At 52.3% G+C, this 21,423-nt stretch overlaps 5 protein-coding genes across 5 annotated transcripts; 2 read left to right on the forward strand and 3 right to left on the reverse strand.

The window, feature by feature from the left end:
* Positions 1-373: 373 nt before the first annotated feature.
* On the reverse strand, positions 374-2,283 carry TGME49_249750 (hypothetical protein). The gene has a single exon (XM_002367267.2). The coding sequence runs from the start codon at positions 1,595-1,597 to the stop codon at positions 914-916; it is 684 nt and encodes a 227-aa protein (XP_002367308.1). The 5' UTR covers positions 1,598-2,283; the 3' UTR covers positions 374-913.
* A 437-nt stretch (positions 2,284-2,720) lies between these two features.
* TGME49_249760 (vitamin k epoxide reductase family protein) lies at positions 2,721-7,969 on the reverse strand. The gene is made up of 6 exons (XM_018780914.1): positions 7,797-7,969; positions 6,607-6,756; positions 6,139-6,226; positions 5,258-5,346; positions 3,911-3,988; positions 2,721-3,269 (listed from the first exon to the last, which is right to left on the reverse strand). The coding sequence occupies exons 2-6, from the start codon at positions 6,751-6,753 to the stop codon at positions 3,162-3,164; spliced, it is 510 nt and encodes a 169-aa protein (XP_018635052.1). The 5' UTR covers positions 6,754-6,756; positions 7,797-7,969; the 3' UTR covers positions 2,721-3,161.
* Positions 7,970-8,114: 145 nt separating this feature from the next.
* Positions 8,115-12,905, forward strand: TGME49_249770 (Nmda1 protein). The gene is made up of 6 exons (XM_002367269.2): positions 8,115-8,736; positions 8,954-9,122; positions 9,619-9,685; positions 9,977-10,050; positions 10,821-10,993; positions 11,568-12,905. Exons 1-6 carry the CDS (start codon positions 8,272-8,274, stop codon positions 11,637-11,639), a joined length of 1,020 nt encoding a protein of 339 aa, XP_002367310.1. The 5' UTR covers positions 8,115-8,271; the 3' UTR covers positions 11,640-12,905.
* Positions 11,903-15,881, reverse strand: TGME49_249780 (hypothetical protein). Its single transcript, XM_002367270.2, has one exon. The coding sequence runs from the start codon at positions 14,865-14,867 to the stop codon at positions 13,881-13,883; it is 987 nt and encodes a 328-aa protein (XP_002367311.1). The 5' UTR covers positions 14,868-15,881; the 3' UTR covers positions 11,903-13,880.
* TGME49_249790 (hypothetical protein) lies at positions 15,666-20,707 on the forward strand. The gene is made up of 6 exons (XM_002367271.2): positions 15,666-16,815; positions 17,532-17,658; positions 18,020-18,117; positions 19,076-19,197; positions 19,829-19,889; positions 20,109-20,707. The coding sequence occupies exons 1-6, from the start codon at positions 16,618-16,620 to the stop codon at positions 20,208-20,210; spliced, it is 708 nt and encodes a 235-aa protein (XP_002367312.1). The 5' UTR covers positions 15,666-16,617; the 3' UTR covers positions 20,211-20,707.
* Positions 20,708-21,423: the final 716 nt, after the last annotated feature.

The following is a 21,423-nucleotide window of genomic DNA, read 5'->3' on the forward strand; positions in this document are numbered from 1 at the left end:
GCAAGCGTCCAGACTGTGGCGACCCAGTGCTGCTTTCGTTTTTGTGATGGGTAAAAACGATTGAGAAAGGCTAGATCGCTCTTAAAACTAGGAAGTTGTGCACCCTGCGTCCGATGACACATGTGTGGCATTTGAATGCTGGGTCTCTAACTAACAGACGCGGCAGACCGAATTCTTTTCACTCGGCGGTGGACGTGGGATTCGCAGTGCGGTAAATAAATACAAGGAACGTGCCAACCGTGACTCGGTGACTTCGCAAACAGAAAGCGCTCGCGAGTTCAGAACGGGCGATACAGCATATGCCATTTCCCGTTTCGTTTGATGATCAGACTTTCAGAGTCGATCGTGTAGAACCCCGTGATGGACTCCAGAATAATGGCAAAGGACTTTGAAGAATGAAAGTTCCACGAAGCAAGACAAACACCGGTTTCATCTGTAAAAGTTCGCGGCCTTGAGGTGTCGAGCAGATACAACCCGCACAAGAAAGACCCTTTTCTACATCTGTCCCCTGGATACTCCGGAGAACATGAGTGTGTGTTAATTCCCTTCCACGAAATGTGTTAGCGGCAAGGGAACGTTTACGCACGGAAAGAGCCTTATCCGACGACACTGGTTCGTCCAGCACACGGCGCTAGACGCCCCAAAAAGCGACTACGACTGTCTCGCCGTTCGAAGTCTCTCGCTTATAAAGAACCTGCTCTCGCACTCGACACCGCGAGACATGACATGGAAAGGCGAGAATGACTATTAATGGTGAAACAGCATTTTCGCACTTCGCTCACTGCCTCGCCTTCGTGCCGGCGGAGCGTCCTGCCGTCCCTCCCTCCGCCTTGGCGCCCGAACTCAGGCGCATATGCTTTTTTGGACGCTTGCCTTTTCTAAGATTGGAGGTTTGCTTTTTCCGGCTCGACGTTCATGAAAAGAGGACGTACAACGAGAGAGCAGAGGGCTTTCTTGCTCGGTCGATGAAAGCCTGCGTTTCCTCGAGAAGGGCGGCGTAGTGGCTTTTGGAGCGTTGGACTTCGGGGTCGTCTGACAGGCGGTCGGGGAGCATGTCTTCCCAAGGCGTCCAGCATTCCTCCGGCTTGTAGGGGGGTTCCGTGGTTCGCGACCAGCTCCAGAGCGAAAAGCGAAGCCCGTTCTGACAGCTTCCCATGAAAGGGGAATAGCACTTTTGCTCAGCAGTCTTCTGTGTGTGCAGAGCCGGCAGAGGCTCAGACCACCAATCGAGGTTGCGGGGAGAGGGCGGAGAAGTGGAACTGGCTTCGGACTCCGAGGTTTTTTCGCGGCCTTCCCCGATGCTGCCTCTGTCACTTTTTCCAACCGGCAAAGGCACTGGCTCATCGTCTTCTGGATTTCCCAAGGACCATTCCATATCTTCGTGGCTGCCGTCTGCATCGGCGAGGTCGATTTCCAGGAACGTCTCAGGTCTCTCGTCCCCGGAAGCCTCATTGAGAAGCGGTTCTTTAATCACAAACTCCATCGACGGAGTTTTCATAGTCCTCTGAGCGTGCGGCAGGGGCTGCTGCTCCTCAGAGGAGACTGAGACAGAATTCTTCATCGCGTCGCCACAGACGCTGTCCGCGGTGCGAGCCATCCTGAGGACTCAAATGTGAATGGAGCTCGGGGCTCCTTCCAGAAAAACAGTGCTGTTACGTGAACTGCTAAAAGGCTGTGACCGAAAACGACCTTGCACAAACGAAATTATCAACGGTTCAGGGTTGCCTTTAGAAGCAAATAGTAAAAACTAACCACGCACACGTACCCGTCTGCATCTGAGATCCCGTCGACTCAATTCCTGCTCCAGTTCGCCAGCCGACTGTGCTCTCTTTTTGGCGTTTCAGCCGCGAGCAAACACGACCCTCTGGATCGCCTCCAGCATCGCTAGACACCCTGGGGTTTTCCGACGAGGATCTGCGGACCCCCCTAATGGTGTCAACAAGGAACTTAGATTATCCGCATATTCTTTGTCCTATTAATCCCTTGCGTCCAAACCTTTCTATATTTGCAGGAGTCATCATCTTAACTCTCTGACGTCGTATCCACTGTGTTACAGTGTGACACAGATATACATGTGCAGATACGCTACTCTTATACGTAAGCCAGAGGGTTGTCGGACACACAGCTCGGCACAAATACCGCTTTTTGCCACTCCGACTCACGACCAAAGTAAACCGCGAGCAAGCATTGCGTAAATGCCAACGCGCCTGCAGCTTTGAAAAAAAGTCCAACAGTTTTAGCTGTCTTAGGCAGTCCAGCCGGGCACTTCTGACCCCGCTGGTCGACCGTCTCTAGGAACGCCTAGCTAGGAGAAGGCGCCCTGAAGTCTCGCGTTCTTTTTGCATAACGAGTCTTGGACGAATCGCTTACTGCTTGCTCTATAACAGCGAGGGCAGGGGCTGCCTAGAGAAACCAAAGCGGGACTTTGTAACTGAATTGTGTGAACTGTGCGTTCACTTGTCTCTGAAAAGCAGGACGCCTGGTATATCGACCTACGCAGTCGCTGTCCACGAAATCCCCGTTCTTCGCAAAAAGGGTGGACCTTTGCTTCCTTATGTGAGGCGCACTTGCGGATGCGAGTTCGTATGGGGATCCGTTTGTGTTTTTGAACACACTAGAGGACGTAGAAGAGACCAACTCCAGCGGAGATGTGGGTGCGTGTGCGAGACAACTCTGGATCCGTGCTGAAGCGGATAGCGCTTTCACGACGTGGCTCATGCTTTCCTGACACACTTATCCGTCAAATACGTTTGTAAAGTTTCTGTTTTGCACTTGACTCATAAAAACCTGGGAAACACTCGACTTTTTTGCCCTTTGCTTCCCAGATCCACCCGAAGCGGTTCGTGCCGCTTCGACGGAAACTCTGGATTTCACTAGGCTTGGACTGTCCTCGGGTGAAACAAAAAGGACGCTCGTTCTAAAAAAGTGACACTCTCTCGCTCCTCACAGATGCAGGCCGACGGGTGCTTATCGCGGAAAAACTGCCACCGATTTTTTTTTCGTCGGAGGCACTACTTCGTCGGTCTCACACGCCTGTGCTCGTGTCGACGTCGCAAGTCGGAGTCCAGGCATTCGAAAGCCACGCTCTTCCCCAACTCGTTGAGTGCTTTGGCACTTCCTCGCCGAGTTGCACGGTGAAAAAGGAAAGAGAAGCCCCGTTTTCAAGTTCTCTTTGCCTTTTTTTCTGCTGGTCCGCGTCTGCCCACTCTCGTCGCTTTTCGACTCTCAGCCTGGGAAAAGAGTGCTGCGCCGAATAGAATTAAATTCAGCTGAGAAACGAAACCAACACACACCTGTGCAGTGCGAAGCATGGACACAAGCTTCATCCGCTTCTTCAGAAGAGCATGTTTATACGCCATAGCGTTTGACTGCGCTTCAGTCACAACACAAGCAACAGCCGGAGCAGGGTACAGCACAAAGACACGCGTTCTCCTTTCCAGCCAAAGAGACTGTAAGAACCATTCTGGATGTTCTCATCTAATCGCCGCACCAAGAGTTGAGGTCTCGGTTCACCGGACTCGCGTTTCATCGCGACAAAGGACAGTTGCCATACACCTTGGAATCTACACACCAGGTGTAAAAAGCGTGAACACAAAAAGATGCGCCCACGCAGACACCCCAAACGTTCTGTGGTACGCTCAACCTCCTCGTTTTTGACATTGGCAATGAACAGCAATGCGAAGACGCCTCTGTCAACGCAGGTGACTGTGTCTTCGGACGAATACAACTAACGCATCTCTCGCCTAGGCAGGCATACAAATGTGTGTGTACCATGTTTATCCACACAGAGGCGTTTGGGGAAGATGAGGCAGATTGGAACGGAGACAAACTAACTCACCGAGCGCCTCTCTGTCCGACATATCTGCTGGATTGGGAACAAGTGACGAAGAAATCTTGCGAATCAACCTACCACATAGGACGAGACACAAACTACACAAAAATCCTCCAAGACTGCGTAGAGAACGTAGGCGAGGTAGATGGAAGTAGCCTGCAGACAGAAACACGAGGAGAGCCATTTGCTTCCTGTCGATTGAATGAGGCTCAGTAAAACCGGTTTCTGACCATGAACCAACAACACAGATCAAATATCCATTACTATCATTTCTTCCCACCCATTTTCGCCTGATCCTCGTGCCTTTGCCGTTGCTGTGGTCTCTTTGTCCATCCACCCAGTTGTCCTCTACTCTTTTGCGTGGACGTCTTCTGGGGAGTTAACCCGCCCCGAGTCGGACTCCTGGTTGAGACCTTCTTAACGGTCTCGTTTCTCGGAGCAACGCGCTACTGTGTGCTTCACGACCATCATGTTGAATGCTCTGTCCCTTTTGCTTGACACGGTCACCGCGCTGGACGGCTGGTTTGCCGATAGGATCCTAACAGGGAGGAACAGAGTTCACTCCTGAATCGTCTAAATTCATTCGTTTTAGTTCTAAAGTTCCGTATCAACCGACTTCAGCTCATCGCAGTTCCTCCACACCTCGACAGAGACAACAGTCCTTGCATCTTTGAACGTGCGTCTCCACTTCTCTGATCGACACACACTTTTATACGCGAAAAACGCGTTCAGCATTTTCGCCGCCGTCCATATATATATATATATATATATATAGGTGCGTTCATGCGCATATGCAGAGAGACGTACACGCATACGCTGGTGTACGCATGCCTTGCTACAGACACATTTACACGCTTATTTCGTACATGCACGTACGTATATACATATATATACACATATATATACATATATATGTATACATATATATATATATATACATATATATATATATATATATATACATATATATGTATATATGTAGATACACGTATACTTATAGGCAGTTATATGCACACTAAGACTCAAGTACACGAATACAACGATGACGATATACGCACACATCATACGCAAATCCATGCATACTAAGATGCATGCATCCTGAGACGGACACACAGGCATACTTCCCCGCCCTTGGGCGTACACATCATTTGCAGACTTATGTACACATTGCATGCAGATATGCGCCTAAGTGCATGCAAGGAGAGAGCTACACTCAGAGGCCTGCGTATCATTTGTATCCTTGTACGCAATTACAGGTCGACTGATACGTAGCTACATGTACGCTAAGATAAACGTATGAACGCGCTGACATGCAGATACACGCAGACACCTACCGGTCAGAGCTACGAATACGTTTATGCTTGTCTCTATATCTACGTTTTCGAGGACGCATGGCTCTGTTCGCTTCTGAGACTGGAGCGTTACCATGGACGCAGCAGCAGAGAGAGTGTAGAAGGAAGGACATGAATGGCGTCCGAGAGGAAACGTGAGCATGGAGGCGTAGAAGACCAGTCCTGCACAGAAGAATACACGGGGGGAAAACATGCTTTTCTGAGATTCGTTTTAGCTTTTGTGAAGCAACGCGGTACTCGCTCAACAGGAGGCACTGTCTCCTTTTCAGTTCACACACTGAGAAACGGACACCATCGAAACGATACGAAAAGAAACGCGCGATCGAGCTGTCCAGAACGGTGAGAAGGAGAGCACTCCACGTGTAGAGAAACGGATGCCGTTTTCTGCTTCTCCTGATGATACTTTAAAGAATAGTGAGGAATGCATTGACTTCTCTAGCCAATATCCCTCGGAGTTTAGTTCGGCGTTCGCAGATCGACGTTGTCACAGGCGAGGAAGCCAGACCCAGATTTACACAGGCGGTTCTCGAACAGCTTTTCAGGCCGACAGAAATCCGTTTTACAGGCGCTTTTGTTTCGCAGGTCACCACTGTTTTCTCGAGCCGTCTATGCCGACTCGAAGGCAAGTCAGTCCACCCCCCTGTTCCACAGAAACACCAAGAAGCGACATGCGTCGACCTGGAAAACTGAAGACAGCGTGGGCACAAGTCCGAGAGACAGCGAGAGAGAAGAGCGACCCGACCGAAAGAACTGATTTCTTTTCTCGAAGAAGCAACACAATCAAAGAGACAAGCGCCATGAGGGGCCTGTGGCACTCAGCGCGCCAGAAATGAGAAGAACCGCGTTTCCAGCGCATGTCTGAAACTGGAGACTCGCGGAAAACCTTACGAAGCAAAAACCGCTCCCGAACTCGGACAAAGAGAAAACCGTCTAGCAGATATAGCAGAAGCTCACCCAAGTACGTATTGGGGAAGTCGAAGTGACTGCCTGGAGCCGCGACTCCGAAATACTTGAGGAGCCGACTCTGTGGGCTCGTTAGGACCTGAAAAAGGAGAGGAAGAGAAAAACACAGGCAAAAGAGCCACCGACTTGTGCCGCGGCCGCATTTCCTCAAACAAACTGAAGTTCCCCTCTCTTTACACACCCGCGTCTTGCATGCACAACTTAACGGTCTTTTGAAGGACATCTGTAAATCATCTCGACAGAAAACAAAAGGTTTCGCGACGACCGCCTCACAGAAGACATCCTAAATCCGTATACACTTACAGAGACGCGTACGTGTCTGTCAATGCAATACGGAGACATGCACACTTCGAGATACTTGAAAAAAACGAGGTATCCAAATAGATAAATGCATGCTGAAGAACCTGTCTACGCTCCACGGAACGTAGAGGGGGAATGGAGAAGAGAGTCCAGCGATACCTTGGAGCAACTTGCAGACGCTGAGAAATCACAGACCGCTCGGTACGACGCGTCGAGGCTGGCACTGTGCTCCACGTGTATGGCGTACATGCAGAGCGCGACGCCGAGAGCAGCGGTGACGACGACAGAACGGTCAACACCTGCCATTTTCTGAAAACAGACGACGCATTTGGTGAATCAAGCAGTCGAAACGAGGAAACGAACAAACGCAGACCCTTTGGTGGCTCAGTAAATCAGCCACAAACAACCCACAAAACTCACAAGCCGGTTCGAAGAAAACAAAAAACGCTCTTTACCAGAACCGAAAGAAATACGTATACATATATATATATATATATATATATAGGCATGTCTCTCTCTATGTTTTTCTCTATGTTAATCTATCTATGTAGAGTTATGCATAGATAAATATATACATGTGAACATATTTGTATATGCCTGCACAAAGCAATAACTGAATATATGTACATGTCTGTTTATTTCTTGCCACTGCAGTGTCTTTAGAGTGTGCGCAGACTGTGCCGAGCCTTCTGGAGAGCCGACAGGCGGCGAACGAGGAGAGAAAACTGGAGAAACTCGTTCTCGCAAGTCTCGAAATCCCCAAGGCAACGCGACTCGCGAGCAAAGAAGACGAGCGGCGCGCAACGCTGAAACGCCGAAGGCGTCGGGTGTAGATACACTCAAACTCGTCTCCCCGCGACACAGTGTCTCCGAATCACCCAGGGCGCCTGCTTGCCTCTGCAAGAGAGAGAGAAGATACGTCTGGACGCCTGGAGAAACGTCTCAAGTCGTTGCAGCCAAGAAAGTCTTCCTTTCACCTTCCCTGAGGCTGTCGAAGGTCGTCTCAGTCAGTGGTGGACAAGAACTCTGGAAGACGCTTTCCTGTTTCCTGACACCCTTGCGTGAGACTGTGCTCGCAGAACTCGAGGAGAACCGCCAGATCACCAGAAGTCCCCCCTTTTCTTCACACTGCGACACGAGAGGCGGCGGCCTGCTTCGAGCGGAAAAAAAACGGGCAGAAAGCTGGCAAAGAGCGGAGAGAGCGTCCGAGCTGTACGTACAGTTGAGACGGCACTCGCTCGGTTACGGCAGACCGACCGCCTCTCGCTCTCCGTTCACCCTCTTTTGGCGGCCGATCGTTTCTTTCCTCCCCTTGTCAACGTCTCTAGACAACTGTTCGCTTCTCTCACCGAACTTTCTTTCTTGGCGTGCAGCTGAGATGGCTAACTCGAGCGATGAACGACGACGGGCGTTGAAACGGGAGAGCGAAGAAGAGAAGGAGTTTCGTTGGCCGCAAAAGAGTCGCACAGAAACAGCCGAGACGCTTCTCAGGTCTTCCTGGGACTTGAACCTTCTTTTCTTTCGCGCCTTGCCATGTCGTCGCTCGTCGAAAACCTTTGCGGAGTCTTTTTCTCGGCGCATGCACGCACTCTTGTCTCGCACACCACTGGTCGTCGAGCTTGGACGAATTTTTCCATGGAACCCTGACGGTGTTTCCTCTCACGAAACGCGGCGTTTCTGCTGCATTGTTTCCATTTTCGGAGAAACAGTGGAACTGCTGCTGGAGAAAAGTCTCAAGTCTCGACTCGGCGACGGCGAGGAAGCGTTCCGGAAAATCGAGATCGCTGTCCCGACAAAGAACTCAACCTCATTTGCGGTTTCTTTATGTCTCTCTCTCTTCCAACTTCTCGCCATTGTTCCACGTCTTTTTTGTTCGCTGAAAAGAAAGGCGTCTTTTCGCGAAGAGACACAGCAGACTCGCGGGCACCGAAACTCGCCGTTTTCGTCTCTGTTTTCCCCTCTCTCTTCCTGCTCTTTCTGCGCTACCGTACCATCTCCTTCCTTCCCCTTCTTCCACCTCGTTTCTCTCCTCCTTTTCCTTTCTCTTTCTCTCCTCTGCTCTCCTTCTCTGTCTGTCCTGTCGTTCTCCCTCGCGTCCTCAAGATGTATGCTTCGTACGACGTGGAGGCCGGCTTGCCGGCCTCCTACGAGATGAACGAGAAGGTCGCGAGAGAGATTCGCTTCGCGTTCGTCCGAAAAGTTTTCGGAATTATTTCTTTCCAACTCGCGGTCACCTTTGCTGTCTCCGTTCTCTTCACCGCCCACCATGCGACGCGACAGTGGGTGCAGGTAAAAACTGTTTCGAAAATGCTCGAAAAAAGACACGAAGTAATCCAGAAAAATAGGGAGATTCCCGCTGGCGCGTCTCACCCTCCCTCCGGTAACTCAGGCCGATGACGACCGTATGGTATATCTCCTTTTTCGTCGCTTCTTCACTCGTCTCTGCTCTCTCCCTTCTGTTTCCTCCGAAAAGTTCCGCTTCACTTCGCTTTGCCTGCCTATGCAGACGAACGGCGACAGCCTGTTGCTTCTGGGCGGCCTTTCGGGGATCGCTGTGCTGCTCGCGATGACATGCAATCCTGGCATCACGCGGCGCTACCCCCACAACTACTTTCTTCTCTTCTTCTTCACTCTCTGCGAATCCGTCTGCGTCGGAGCTGTGTGCACCTTCTACGGTAAACAAGAAAAAAAGAAAGAAAAGGAGAAAAGGAGTGGTGACTGCAGACAGGACGCGCGTCAGAAGGCGAGAGACAGAGAGAGAGAGTGACCGCGAAGACCGTGCAGCTGGGGGAGAGAGGAACAATGAGAGAAGAGGAGAAATGCAGAAAGAGAGAAGGAGAGAAGAGGAGAAAGAGACAGCGAAGGGAAACGGCACAGAGATGCAGACAGACACAGAACGAACGCCTGACTCAGCGAGAGAAGCAGAGACACACACGGAAGATGAGGAGAAACAAGGATCGATCACAGGCTGATGAGGAAGAAAAGGAGGACGGCGAAAAAGGCGAGAGACCATGCAAAGAGCAAGACGACAGCTTCATGCAGGGAAGGGGGCGAATCCGAAGAGGAGGCGTTCTCGAAACACCGCAAAGATTTCTCAGAGGAATAGGAAATCGTGGACCTGCGTCTCCTGTGTGACACTACGGAAACTGTTCCTCTTGTTTTCTTCTGCAGATCCGGCAGTCGTCCTGCAAGCTCTCCTCGCCACGACCGTCATCGTTGCAGGCCTTACCCTGTTTGCGTAGGCGAAGTCGAGAGATTGCTCTTCGATGCAAAGTCGTCTGGGCTCCTGCTTTTTTGTTCTCTCTCCGTTCATCACGCGGTCCTCTGCCGCCTCTCGCGCGTTCTTTCTCTGCTTTGCAAGTTCTGCAAGTTCGAGTGTTCCCTCTCTTTCTCCTCTGCGTTTTCTTGACTCTGACAGATCTCCACTCCTTGCGTTCTCTGCCATCTGCGTGATGTCTTTCTGCGCTGCTTCCACGGGATGCTTGCGCACCCAAGCAAAGATGCGCGAATTGCGTTTGTGCACATGCAGATTCCAGACGGACTACGACTTCACCTCTTGGCTGGGGGCGGCTTCGTTCTTCTTCTGGGGTGTCTTCGCGCTCGGTACGTACGAAGAAGAGGCTTCACGAAGCTCCGGTTATCCGTTTTTTACACAGCCTGCGAAGTCGTCGCCGCGCGGTTCGCTGCTGCGCGATGTTGTCTCTGCAGTCAGTTCTATTGCGCCTCCACGTTTCTTCCTCTCTTCAGGAGACGTTCTTTACTCGCAGAATTCTCTGTTGCTTCTCCCGGTTCCTTCCGTTTGCGACTTGTGAGCGAGGCACTCCTTCTCAGCCTCCGTGGGGGGTCCTGTCTGAAAAACCATCCGCCTGCTCCTCGTCTGCGTTCTTCTCTCTCGCCTGTCTCTATACGGCACTGAAACTCAGTGTCTTTTGAATTCCTTTTCACGGCGCTTCCTCATCATCTGCCTGATCCTGGTGGCGGTGGATGTCCCTGGCTCTGACGCCTGTTGGCTGGGCTGTTGCTCGTCTTGGCGCGTGAGTCGAAGAAGCGCGTTTTCTTTTTCTGATTGCATGTCGCTCGCGGTGCGTCCGTCTTTGCTGCGTCCTCCTTTCTTCGCGTCCTGCGCGTACACCTTCGCCGAGTCCGCAGAGCAGCTTCTTCGGCGCTCTGCATTCGGTGTACGTCCACCGGACCCGGTGCGGAGCTCTGTGTTCTCGACCCGCGGCGTCGTTGGCAACATGGCGCGTGTGTTTCGAGGCGTTTCTGCGTCTTTCTTTTGCGATGGATTCTCGCGGCGTTTGCGTGTCTGCCACCATGTCTCGCGTTTGTCGCGTTCATCGCACTTTCTGGCTTTGCTTTTTCGGGGGATTCAGGCCTTCTTCGAGTCCTTTTCTGGCGCGCGGTGTGGTTCCAGATCGTTGCGTGCGTCCTCTTCGCTGGGGTGTACGGGGTGTACATCCTCATTGACATGCATCTGCTGATCAAGCGAGGAAGAATTTCTTTCGACGAAGACGACTACATTTTCGCAGCTCTCTGTCTCTACGTGGTAAGGCGAAATCGAGGGGAGACCACTGCATAACGCAGGAGCAACGGGCAGAAGACCGAGGGACTCAATGCGGTCGACATGTACCTTCGAGCTCTGTCAGCAGACGTAGCATGCGTGAGTTCTTTCGATGGACAGTTCCTTGCTCAAGTGCAAACACCCGAGAACGCGCCGTCTGTCGCAGGCCCAGTCGATCCACCGTCGTAGGCTTCCTTGAGGTCGCAGCGCTTCGAGCAAACAGCAGTCCGCGCACTGCCTTAGACGAGAAGAGAGAAAACACCGAGAAAGAAAAATGACACAAGAGAAACGACGGAGGCCTTGCGAAGAAAGTGGAGAGAAGAAAAGGCCGACGAAGAGTCCCCAAACGAAGGCGGTGCCATCTCGTTCACTCTCAGAAACGAGGAGAGGGAGAGGACAGGTTTTCTGCAGGGGCGTTGTGGCTTGGCTGCACATGCGGGTCTTTTTCGCGCTGTGCAAGGCTCTCCACAGCCTTTTTCGCCGGACAAATTCTTTCAGGAAAGTGAAACGGATTTTATCTTCCTCGTGGTCTGCGTTCTGTTGACTTGCAACTCTGCAGGACATCGTTGGCCTCTTCCTCGAGTTGCTTCGCCTCCTTGCCATCCTCGGCGGCTCTGAAGGTCGAGACTAAATCCGCAGTTCTCGTTTCCGAAAACATCGAGAAAGATTCCGCGTTCACGACCTTGCCAAGCAGCGCCTCTACATGTCTCGCTTCCGGAACGCCTCTACGTATTCCGAACAATCCCGAACATATGCGCATGCATCTCGAGGTGTGGGTCTCTGCGTAGATGCGTACGTACAAATAGACATCTATGCTTATGTCTATGCCTCTAAGTATATGTATATATATACATACAGATCTTTATCTATATATATATATATATGCGGACGTATGTTTTTGAATGCATACCTACATGTGTATGCCTTCGATGTTTTGAAGGACATAACGCCACACAGGCACAAGTGTGCAGAGTTTTCAAGTTCTCGTTTTCACGACCAGGTAAAACTCGAGTTCGGGGGAGGTCTTGCCGCGGCCGTCGAGGAGAGCAAAGACGAAGAACATGAGAAAAAAAGGATGGACGGCGCGCATGCACTTGCAGGGTGCTTGAATCAAAATATATTCTGCTCGCAGATCCATTGCTGTCATGAGACATGGACGATCGTCAAGTTCATCCCATATACATATTTATGCACAGACGGTGGAACTCTGTAGATGTACATATTCGCTTACAGACATTCAGGCATCTCTGTGTGCACTCAAATGCGAATGTATATCTTTATATATATACAACTGCATCTGCCAATCTATCTGTAAAGCCATGTATTTATTATCTATCTGTCTATATCTATATATCTATATCTATATATATATATATATATATATGCACACATTTTTACGTGTGTATATGAATGGGCGTCTGTTTGGGGTCAGGACGGCGACGGTCTACGCAGAAGCAAATATAGAGGGAACAATGGCGAAGCGGTAAATGAAACGCTTCGTCTGTGAGAGCGTTGCGTTCTGCGTTTCCCCTATGCAACTTGGAGTGTAATCCTGAGTTTTCGCCTTGGAGTCGAGCTGAACAGAGTGTATGTACACCGCATGTGCATGCAGCTGGGAGGGACACCCCGTGTTGAGGGCAGAGAGTCAAAGAGATGTTGCGCGGCATTCGCCTGTTTACAGTCTTCTGCAGAACATGCGTTTGCGCCGCTTTGCCACCTTTTCTGTCTCAAATCCGTCGCGCATGCGTCTCGTTTCCATTTCAAAAAAGCGAGTTCGCAAGTGGTCTGCCTGTGTGCCCCGCGGGGCTGAGGTGTACATACACCCGAAATCGTGCCCCCCTTGGTTCTAGTCGTTTTTCGTCGCAAGCAGGCGAGACTCGGGGAGATGTTTCCACGCAGAGGACCAAAAACGTTTCGTGGAGCAGCAGTGAGAGAGGGGGAGCCGCTGGGACTTCTTGCGTCACTTTTCTGGACAAAGTTCGAAAGTTGCGAGTTTCTCCAGGTGCAGAACATTCAGAGTGAATAAGAGAAACATGCCGCGCTTGCCCCTGCAGACACTTCGGACGGCTTCTCGCGCCGGAGTGACAGGAAGGAAACGCACGGAAGACGTACACATGAAGCTCTCTCTTGCGCGACAGCCGTTTCTCTCCCTTTCCTCTGTAAATCGTTCGCGTACTTCTCTGTTTGGTGCTGGAAACGCGTTTGGGGGAAGAGGCAAGCGAGAGAAATGCATGCACCCTCTGCGAATGAAACCACATCACCATTCCGCAGACGCTCCAGCGTCCTCTACACAGTAGAGAGAGACGAACGAAAACCAGGACAGAAAACAGACTGACGCCGCACCAGAGACGCGCGGATCGCCAGTCACCCTATATGCCGGCTCGCCGGCGACACACTGACTGGCCATGCAGCTGAGCAGCTGACCAAACCCTCACTTTTGCACATTGATAAGAACGCGTTTCGAATAAGAGTCGACCCGACGTAAAATGAAACAGTTGAAGAGATCGCCGCAGATCTGCAGCGAAGGCACAAGACGCGATTTCTACGATGGCACACAAATCTTTAAGCTCGCCTGTCCTCTTATGTCCTCTCCTTCTCTCCTCGCTTCTTTCCTTCTCTTCTCCCTGAATTCCTTCTCTTTCGTCGCTCCTCTTCTTGTCCTTCTCTTTCGAAAGGGGTCTCGTTCCTTGAGATCTCTCACTCACTCAGGCCGCGAACGCCAGTGTGAGAGAGAAAAGCAGTTTCGCGACGGCCAGGGAACTCTCTTGTGTTCTCCGCGCGTTGTACGTTTGGCGCCTTTCTCCGCATTTGCCACAGAAACGGATGCGAAGCGGTGACACGACGAGCGAGCAGTTTGATCAGTTTCGATTCCTCAAACGTTTTCAAAGGCGTCTCGACATAGAGGCACTGACGCCAAGATCCGCCACCTGCCGGCATCCGCGCAGGATCCGACAGACGTCTGGACAACTTCGATGGACGAAACAGAGACGAACGTCCCCCGAATCGTCTTCCCGAAGCGCTCGCGCGCCCGCTCGAACCGCTCGAGGAAGGTGTCTGCAGGCGCCAGCTCTGCGTCCGCGTCTTTGGATCCAGGAAGAGTTCGGTTCGCCGCCTCTTCGGGAGTCTCTTGCTCTTCCGCCGTTGCGTTCAGCAGCTTCGCAAGCGTCGCGCGCCGCTCGAGACTCAGCTGATCTGTCTCCGCGTACACCAGACTCACGTGAGGCATGTACGAGGCGTTGTCGCCGCGGTAGGGCAAGTCGAAGGCATCGTAGAGGACCTCGCGCAGAGTCGAGTGCAGCTCGAAAAGGTCCTCAGGCGAATCGCGGATCCCAGGCTGCTCTGGCGCATGTTTCGCCGACTCCTGCGAGGCCAAGCACGCCTCGGGAGTTGCCGAGACGCCACAAGCAGAACCTGAGGGCCGTGTGCTCGGGGCAGGCTCGCCCGGTTTCCGGATGCGCGCGTAGATACACTGGAAAGGCCTGTCGCCGCTCTCGACTTCCGCGACGCGGACGAAGAACGGCTTCCAGACTTTCTTCGGCCTGCGAGGAACTGCAGAGTCCGCGTCCTCGTCTCTGGCGCCTCCAACTGCCTTCTCGATCAGCGACGTGATCTGTTCCACAGACAGATGCTGGAAACCACCCCCGAGAAGAGTGATGTGTGGAATGAAGTTCGGGGTGTCCAGACACTCCGCCAAGTCCGCCACCGCGCGCGCAGGAAAAAACGGATAAGAAGAAGAAGGCGGCGCGGAGGGAGAGAAGGGAGACGAAGGGAGAGGAGCGTCAGGATGGAGGCGCACAGTCAGCCAGAGGGAAATGACGTCGCGGTTCGCCGGCGGCGACGCCGTTGAAGCGGCCGCCATTATACGCAGCAGAGAGTGGAGAGAAACGCGCAGGAGCGAAGAGAGAGAGTCACCACAGGCGGAAGGTGCCGCTCGCAGGTCGTTCTGGGCGTCACACTGACTTCAAGAAATGCGTAGCACTGACTCGTCGACAGGCAACGCTGCAGCACAGGAGTGCAGTTCAGACGTGGATAGCTCGGCGTAGCGCGAGAGAAGAAGAGAAGACGGACCGGGGAAAAAGGGACGCCCAGAAACCGCAGAGACGAAGAGGAACACTGGAGCAGAAGAGACCTGCTCCCCGACCGCGAGGACGTTGCGAAGCTACTAGCCGAGAGATGACACGCATGCAAAAGACAGAAAAAGCCTTTGGTTTCTGAAAACATGGAAAACTCCTCCAGTTTTCGCCAACGAAAGGACAGCCGGAACAGAGAAACTGTGAAGCGAGAGAGAGAAAACAGGCTTTCTTCTCCAGCTCCCGTCGCTCTCGCTCGCTCGCTCTCGAGGTGGATCTTTAGAAAAAACGCACGACTTCAGGAGACGTCTCCCCCGTTGTGTTCGCCTTTTTGTCGAGTCGAGGAATACTCGAAAACGAAGAGGTGACAACAAGAGAAGGCACAGGGACCGAGAACAGAGAGAAGCAAATCGTTCGCTTGTTCGCAGCAGCGACCGCCGCGCGCTGGAAGTAGAATTTTTTTCTGCGAAGAGCTCGCATGCACTGGATGGGCATGGGGAATGAACGTTTCCGCGACTTCCCTTTAAACGGGTCGCGCCTTTCTCTTCCTTTCTCTTTCAATCTCTTCTTCTCTTTCGCTTTGACGCGTGAAAAACCTCTTTCTTTCTGTGGACCATGGTCTGTAGGTCTCCTGTCTCCTTCCTCTCTCTCTGTCTCCGCTTCCGTCGGGGACGGAGCTAGAGCTAGACAGGCGACACACTTCAAGTTCCATCTGCTTTCTCGCACCTGCAAAAGTCTTTTTTCTTTGTCTAAGGCGAAGCACAACTTTTTCTCGTCTCCCATGCCAGTCTGCAAGCGTCCTGAACCATCGACACACAGAGAAAGAGAGGAAAAACAAGGAAAAACAAGCTTCCCCTCCAGTTCGGCCGCCCTCGAAAACCCCAGCCGGGTGTACCTACACCTCGTGAATCTGCACACAACTCTTCACCTGTACAGGCACTTACGCGCATGTCTATTTGCTTTGGTTCCGGACTTTGCTTCACAACGCTTGCCACCACGCTGGCAGAGATCCCTGTCGCATTCGACTCCTTTTTCTTCTCTCCTTGTCTCTGCCGTCTGAATGCTCAGCTGTCCATTTCTCTTTCTCGCCCGTTGCCCCGGAGAGAGCAGCGGTGAGCCTCCTCGCTGCTCTCCTCTCATGGCGAGAAGAGAAGGAAAGCGAGAGGAACAGAGAGAACCGCGCTAAGAAAGGGGAGTCTGTTTTTCTCCTCTTGTTTCATTTGTGAGGTCGCCGTCTGAGGACGTCGAAGCCGCACACAGACAGGGAAACAGACAGCCTCTCTGCCGCTTACTGTTGAACTTATTCCCCGTTTTTTAAAAATTGTACGCAATGATTCTTGTGCTCCAATCGCTGACGGCAATGCGCCCGATCGTCAGAGAGTGAAGAGAACTCGGCGACTTCTTCTCTTCTTGTTTTTTCGCCTTCGCCTCGCGCTCTTCTCCTCCGCTTCCTCCTTTTCTCCACTTGTGTTGCCTCTTTCTTCTCCTCTTCTTACGTCTCCGTCTGTTCCTCTCACTTCTTCTTGTGCGGCTTTCGCCATGGCGCCTTTTCCGCGAGGAATCGTGAAGCCTCGTAGCGCCAAAGTGAGGGCGATTCTGAACCTTTCCGTGGAGCAGCGACAACCGAATCCGCTCCGCGCGCCTCGGAAGAGCCTCCTCGATCCGCCTCCCTGCGTTGCGCCGCTGGAGAAGGGGAATCCAAAACTGGACAGACAGTTCGACACCCTCAACCGGAGTGTACGCGAGGACGCAGAAAGGAAAAACGCGAGGATGCAGAGGGGAAAAACGGGGGAACAGACAAGGACTGAAAGTGAACAGGCGGGGAAAGCATCCAATGGACGGAACACAGAGAAGAACGGACTGCTGGAGAAACACAGGCGGTGGTTGCTTTCGGCGTCGTGCAGACTGAAAAAGCACTGAAAAAAGAGAATCCTCTCGTTTTTCTTTGTTGTTTTGCTAACAGTGTGAAGTTGTTGTGATCCACTACGTTCCGTGATACTTTGAAAGAGGACTGCATGAGGCCATCGTCACCGGTACAAGTCTGTCTCTCGATTGTACCTTTTTCCTCAAGATGTCGGTAACTGCTGGGAGGGTGCCGAGCTGTTTTTCTTCAGCGTCGTTTCTTTCTGTCACTTTCTGTCACAAGCTGCTGCCTCTTTTCTTTGGTTCGCTCTCGCTCGAGGAGCTGTCGATTGTCTTCTTCTCCTGCTTTGTGTACTTCGTCCTTGTGTCTCTCTCTTTCTGCGTCCTCTCGCCTCCATTCGGTTCCTTCCGCTTCGTTGTCGTTCTCTCTAGCGCTCTCGCCGTGTCTCCGTCCGTCGCTCTGAGCACTGGTGTTCGCTTCTTCCGTCTCGCACCGCCTTCTCTTCTTCTCGCATCGCCGTCTCTTCTTCTCGCATCGCCTTCTCTTCTTCTCGCATCGCCTTCTCTTCTTCTCTCTCGTCTTCCTCCAGATCACAGGTTTTCGAAAATACAAGGCCCCCCACACCACCGCCCCACGTGTGGTTCGAGACCGAGACGAAACGAACTTCCATGAGATGCTCGGCAAATTTCGCTTCGACCTCCAAGGCTCTTTCAAAGGTTGGTCCACTCGAAGGGAAGTCGCTCGGCGCCTCGTCCTTGGCTTTCCGCCCATATGGCGCGTCTCGAGCAGTCTCTCTCTGAACGGTTCTGCGGTGCGATGCAGCTGTTGCCTTTCGCCGAGATGGTTCGGGACCCTGTGCGACGACGCGATGGGACGTTTGCCTCTCTGGAGCCTTCTGCGTCTGTCTCTCTCCCTTCGCGCTGTCTGGCGCGCCCTCTGTGTCGTGCTGCAGCTCTCTCCTTCTCCTCTTTCTTCTTCGTTGGCTGCTTCTCTCGGTCGTTGCTCCCCTCGTTTCCCTCCTCGTATTCTTTCTTCCTTCTGAGCGATCTTCGAGAAGCCGTCGATGTTGTGTCTCAGAGAACGGCGACATGCTGCGAGACAGTCTCCTCCAAGTTGGCCGCGACCTCTTTCTCGTCGGCTGGGTGAAGTGTAGAAGTCGATTTGCCACTGGACATGTAAGTTTTCGAAGTCCTTCTTCCCTCTCTTCTCTCTTTCGTCTCTCTCGTCCTCGGTACACAGTTTCCTCTTTCCTGGGTCCCGTCGGTTTCTCCTCATCGTCTTCGGCGCTCTCGGTGTCTTCGTTTCTTCCTTCTTCTCCCGCGTTTTCCTCTGTTCTACACGTCGTCGCCTCGTTCTTCTCCTCTGTGCGTCTCTGCTCGGTGTTGTCTTTCTTCCTTCTCGGTCTTCTTCTCTTTCGAGTCGTTCTCCTCTGCGTTCTGCCGTCGTCTGCGGGTGACTCGGCCGTTCCACTGGTCGTGAAGTTCGACTCTTCTTTGTCCTCAAAAAAGCAGCTTCTCGGCTGGCAGGCTGCACGCGCTCTGCTCTCTCTCCTGCTCCACCGTGCAGCCCTCACACGGTGTCTTCTCGCGCGTCCAAAGAGGACCAAAGAGGACCTTTCCGTTTTCAAATCTCCCGGATCTGGCGCAGCAAGCGGCTCGACGCAGTCCGTTCGGTGTTCGAGAAGCAGGCAAACACAAGAGCAGAACTGCTTCCTTCTCTTTTTCCGGGTGCCGCTGCACTGCGCATGCACTGCTCGCGACGTCTGCTCGCAGACAGAGTCTCTTTGCGGCCGTTGACTCACATCGCTTTGCCGATCTTTGTCCAGACTCACATGTCTGCATGTCCGTGTCTCCGCGTCTACTGCAGTTCACTCATCTCTGCATGCCTGGTGCTTCTCCGCATGCACACCTTCAGATGCATGTTTGGAACTGTCTCTGTAGCCGAGTACCCTCGTGAGTGAGTGCGAGTCTGTTTCGAGAGACGCAACTGCGTTAGCATTGCGGCTTTTCTATGCTCGGCGGAGTGTCGGCGACCTTCGCCTGTGCGCTCTGCTGTTCTTCGCTTGCCGTTCTTCGCTTGCCGTTCTTCGCTTTTCACCGCTTTCGTCGCGGTCTGCCTGGGGATGCTGTGCAGATTCAAGGAGATGTGCATGCCCTCTCGTACATGCGCCGCTACCTCGAGAAGCATGTCGACGAAAGCGTATCGTCGGTTCGCTTTTACGAGGAGAATTTCGGGATGCCGCTTCTCGAATACGAGTAAGTGACCTGGTCAGATTCCGGTTTCTCGAACTCTGTGTTGATCTCCGTTCTCTCTTTGTGTCTCTGTGTCTGGCTTGCCAGTCACTTCCATGTCTCTGTTTCTCTTCCCGCGCCTGTCTTTCGCGAGCCTCTTTTTCGACGACGCGCCCAGCTTGCGCCGTTTTTGCCTCTCGGTTTCTTGGCGCGCTGTTTCTCTCGAAATGCTTCGACGCCTCGTCTCTAATGACGCTCGACGCGAGTGTTCTCTGTGTCTCCCTGACTTCTGGGCGCGCTGTTTTCTCTCTTGGAGATTTGCCCACCTGGTCTTCGTCGAAGCGGACCCAACGGAACGAGCTGCCGACAGCCGTGAACTTCGACGTCTTTCTCTTTCTCGTTCCGCCTCTCCGCCGCGTTCCCAGACAACTGTCTAGACACCGTGGAAGTGTGCAGTTTTCTTCTCTCAACTTTCTCGGTCAACGCGCGGGCTACTACAGCGAGCAGCGCTCTCAGTGCTCCCCTGTTTCCCTTCAAAATCGAGTCTTCGCGTCCAGCTCAGCTCTGCATGCACAGGTGCGCAATTCGCGCATGCAGCGCGCCTCGGCCCTCATGCACTCGTCCGTTTCTGGACTTTCTGCTCTTTTGCATGCAGACGACTGAGCGCCGTCAATGACTTCCGCGCCCCAGGAAAAAAACAGCAACATGCTCTCAGGGTACGAGTTTCACACGGTCACAAATTTCAACTTCCTATCGCTTTTCGCCAAGCTTTCGTTTGCTCTATCTGCTTCCAGTTGCCGAGTCTCTCCCATTTGCTTCTTCTGTCGCACGCGTTGTAGGCCTGCCTCTATGGCGACGCAGACATACGCTGAGGGTGTTCTCGCGATTGCCTTCAGCTTCGTCTTCTTCCTCTTTCTGTCTCTCGTCTTCTTTAGGCTGCAGAGAAGAACAAGGCAAAAAAACTCGAACAAGAGAGTCTTCGTCACGCGCAGGAGTTGGAGCGCTTCTACGAGGAAAATTGCATCCGAAATTACTAAATGAAGAAACGAAAAAAGGCGCCAAGAAATATCTACAGACGCACCTCTATACTTATATATCTACCTTGTATGGAAACAATGCTGCTCATCGATCCGAATATAAGACTTTTATCTGAAACATGTGTGTGCACATATATATATATATATATATATATATATATATATATATATATAAATTATATATGTATTTGCTCATACGCTGTCAGCTGTTTTTTCTGTTAAAAAATAACTCTGTTTCGGACCCTCTTCCGTTACCGTCGCCTTTGCTTCTCTCCTTTGTAACCTGCCTTTTCGAAGCTGACGCGGGTGTGTTCGTCTTTCTCGTCCTCTCCCTGCCTCCCTTGTGTGCCGTCCTTCTCTCTTTTTAAGGTTTCTGGTCGTTTTTCCATCTCGCTTTCTTCTCGTTTCAACAAATACGGATACCTCGCGAAACCGTCAGACAGCTCAAATGTCCAACGTCGTCAAACCGCTCTTCTCTGTATGTTTCGGCCCACCTCACGCGCATGCTGTTCGAATGCATGCAGATCAAGTGCATGCATTCGAACAGCATGCCTCAAAACTGCATGCACCTCAGCCGCGCGTGCGTCAAAACTGCATGCAGTGGAGTGCTTGACGACAAATTTTGCCTTCTTTCAAGGGAGGAGAACACCGTGACCGCGAGGAGACAGAGAGAGCGAAGCGCCATGGTTTTTCTTGAGTAGCAGAAAAACGTTCTCTCAATGCACCGGGGGTTGTGTGTGTATAGACACTCGGGAACACACTTTCGAGAAGCGAAAAACATTTCTGCTGCTTGACTTGCGTGGTTCGTCCCGCAGTGCACAAAGTGCAGGTGAGTAGGCATCCTGCTTTATTTTAGCATTGGTAGATTTGTATAACTTTTTTGGGAGTGTCTACGACGCCTGGGCCTGGTGGTGCAGATCTTGCAGACGTTTGTTTCCAGATCCAAGTTGTTTCTTTGACAGCGGCAGACGTAAAACCGTCACGATCGTTGCTCCAGTTTTTTTTGAGACGTTCTAACTGCGAGCCGCGAAGAGCGCAGAGAGACGACCAGTACTCTTCTGCGCTGAGAAAAGAGCAAATCTGTGTCTTGTAGAAACAGAGAGGGGGAAATAGGGAGAAAGGTGAGTTCATCGAGGAGCAATCGCACCCCCGACGGACAGCGGCTTCTTTCTCCCCCCCGACAACTCTGGGGAGGTAGGCGGTAGCCGCCAGA

The sequence above is a fragment of the Toxoplasma gondii genome, chromosome XII (genome assembly GCF_000006565.2).
Source record: "Toxoplasma gondii ME49 chromosome XII, whole genome shotgun sequence".
NCBI classification, from domain to species: domain Eukaryota; phylum Apicomplexa; class Conoidasida; order Eucoccidiorida; family Sarcocystidae; genus Toxoplasma; species Toxoplasma gondii.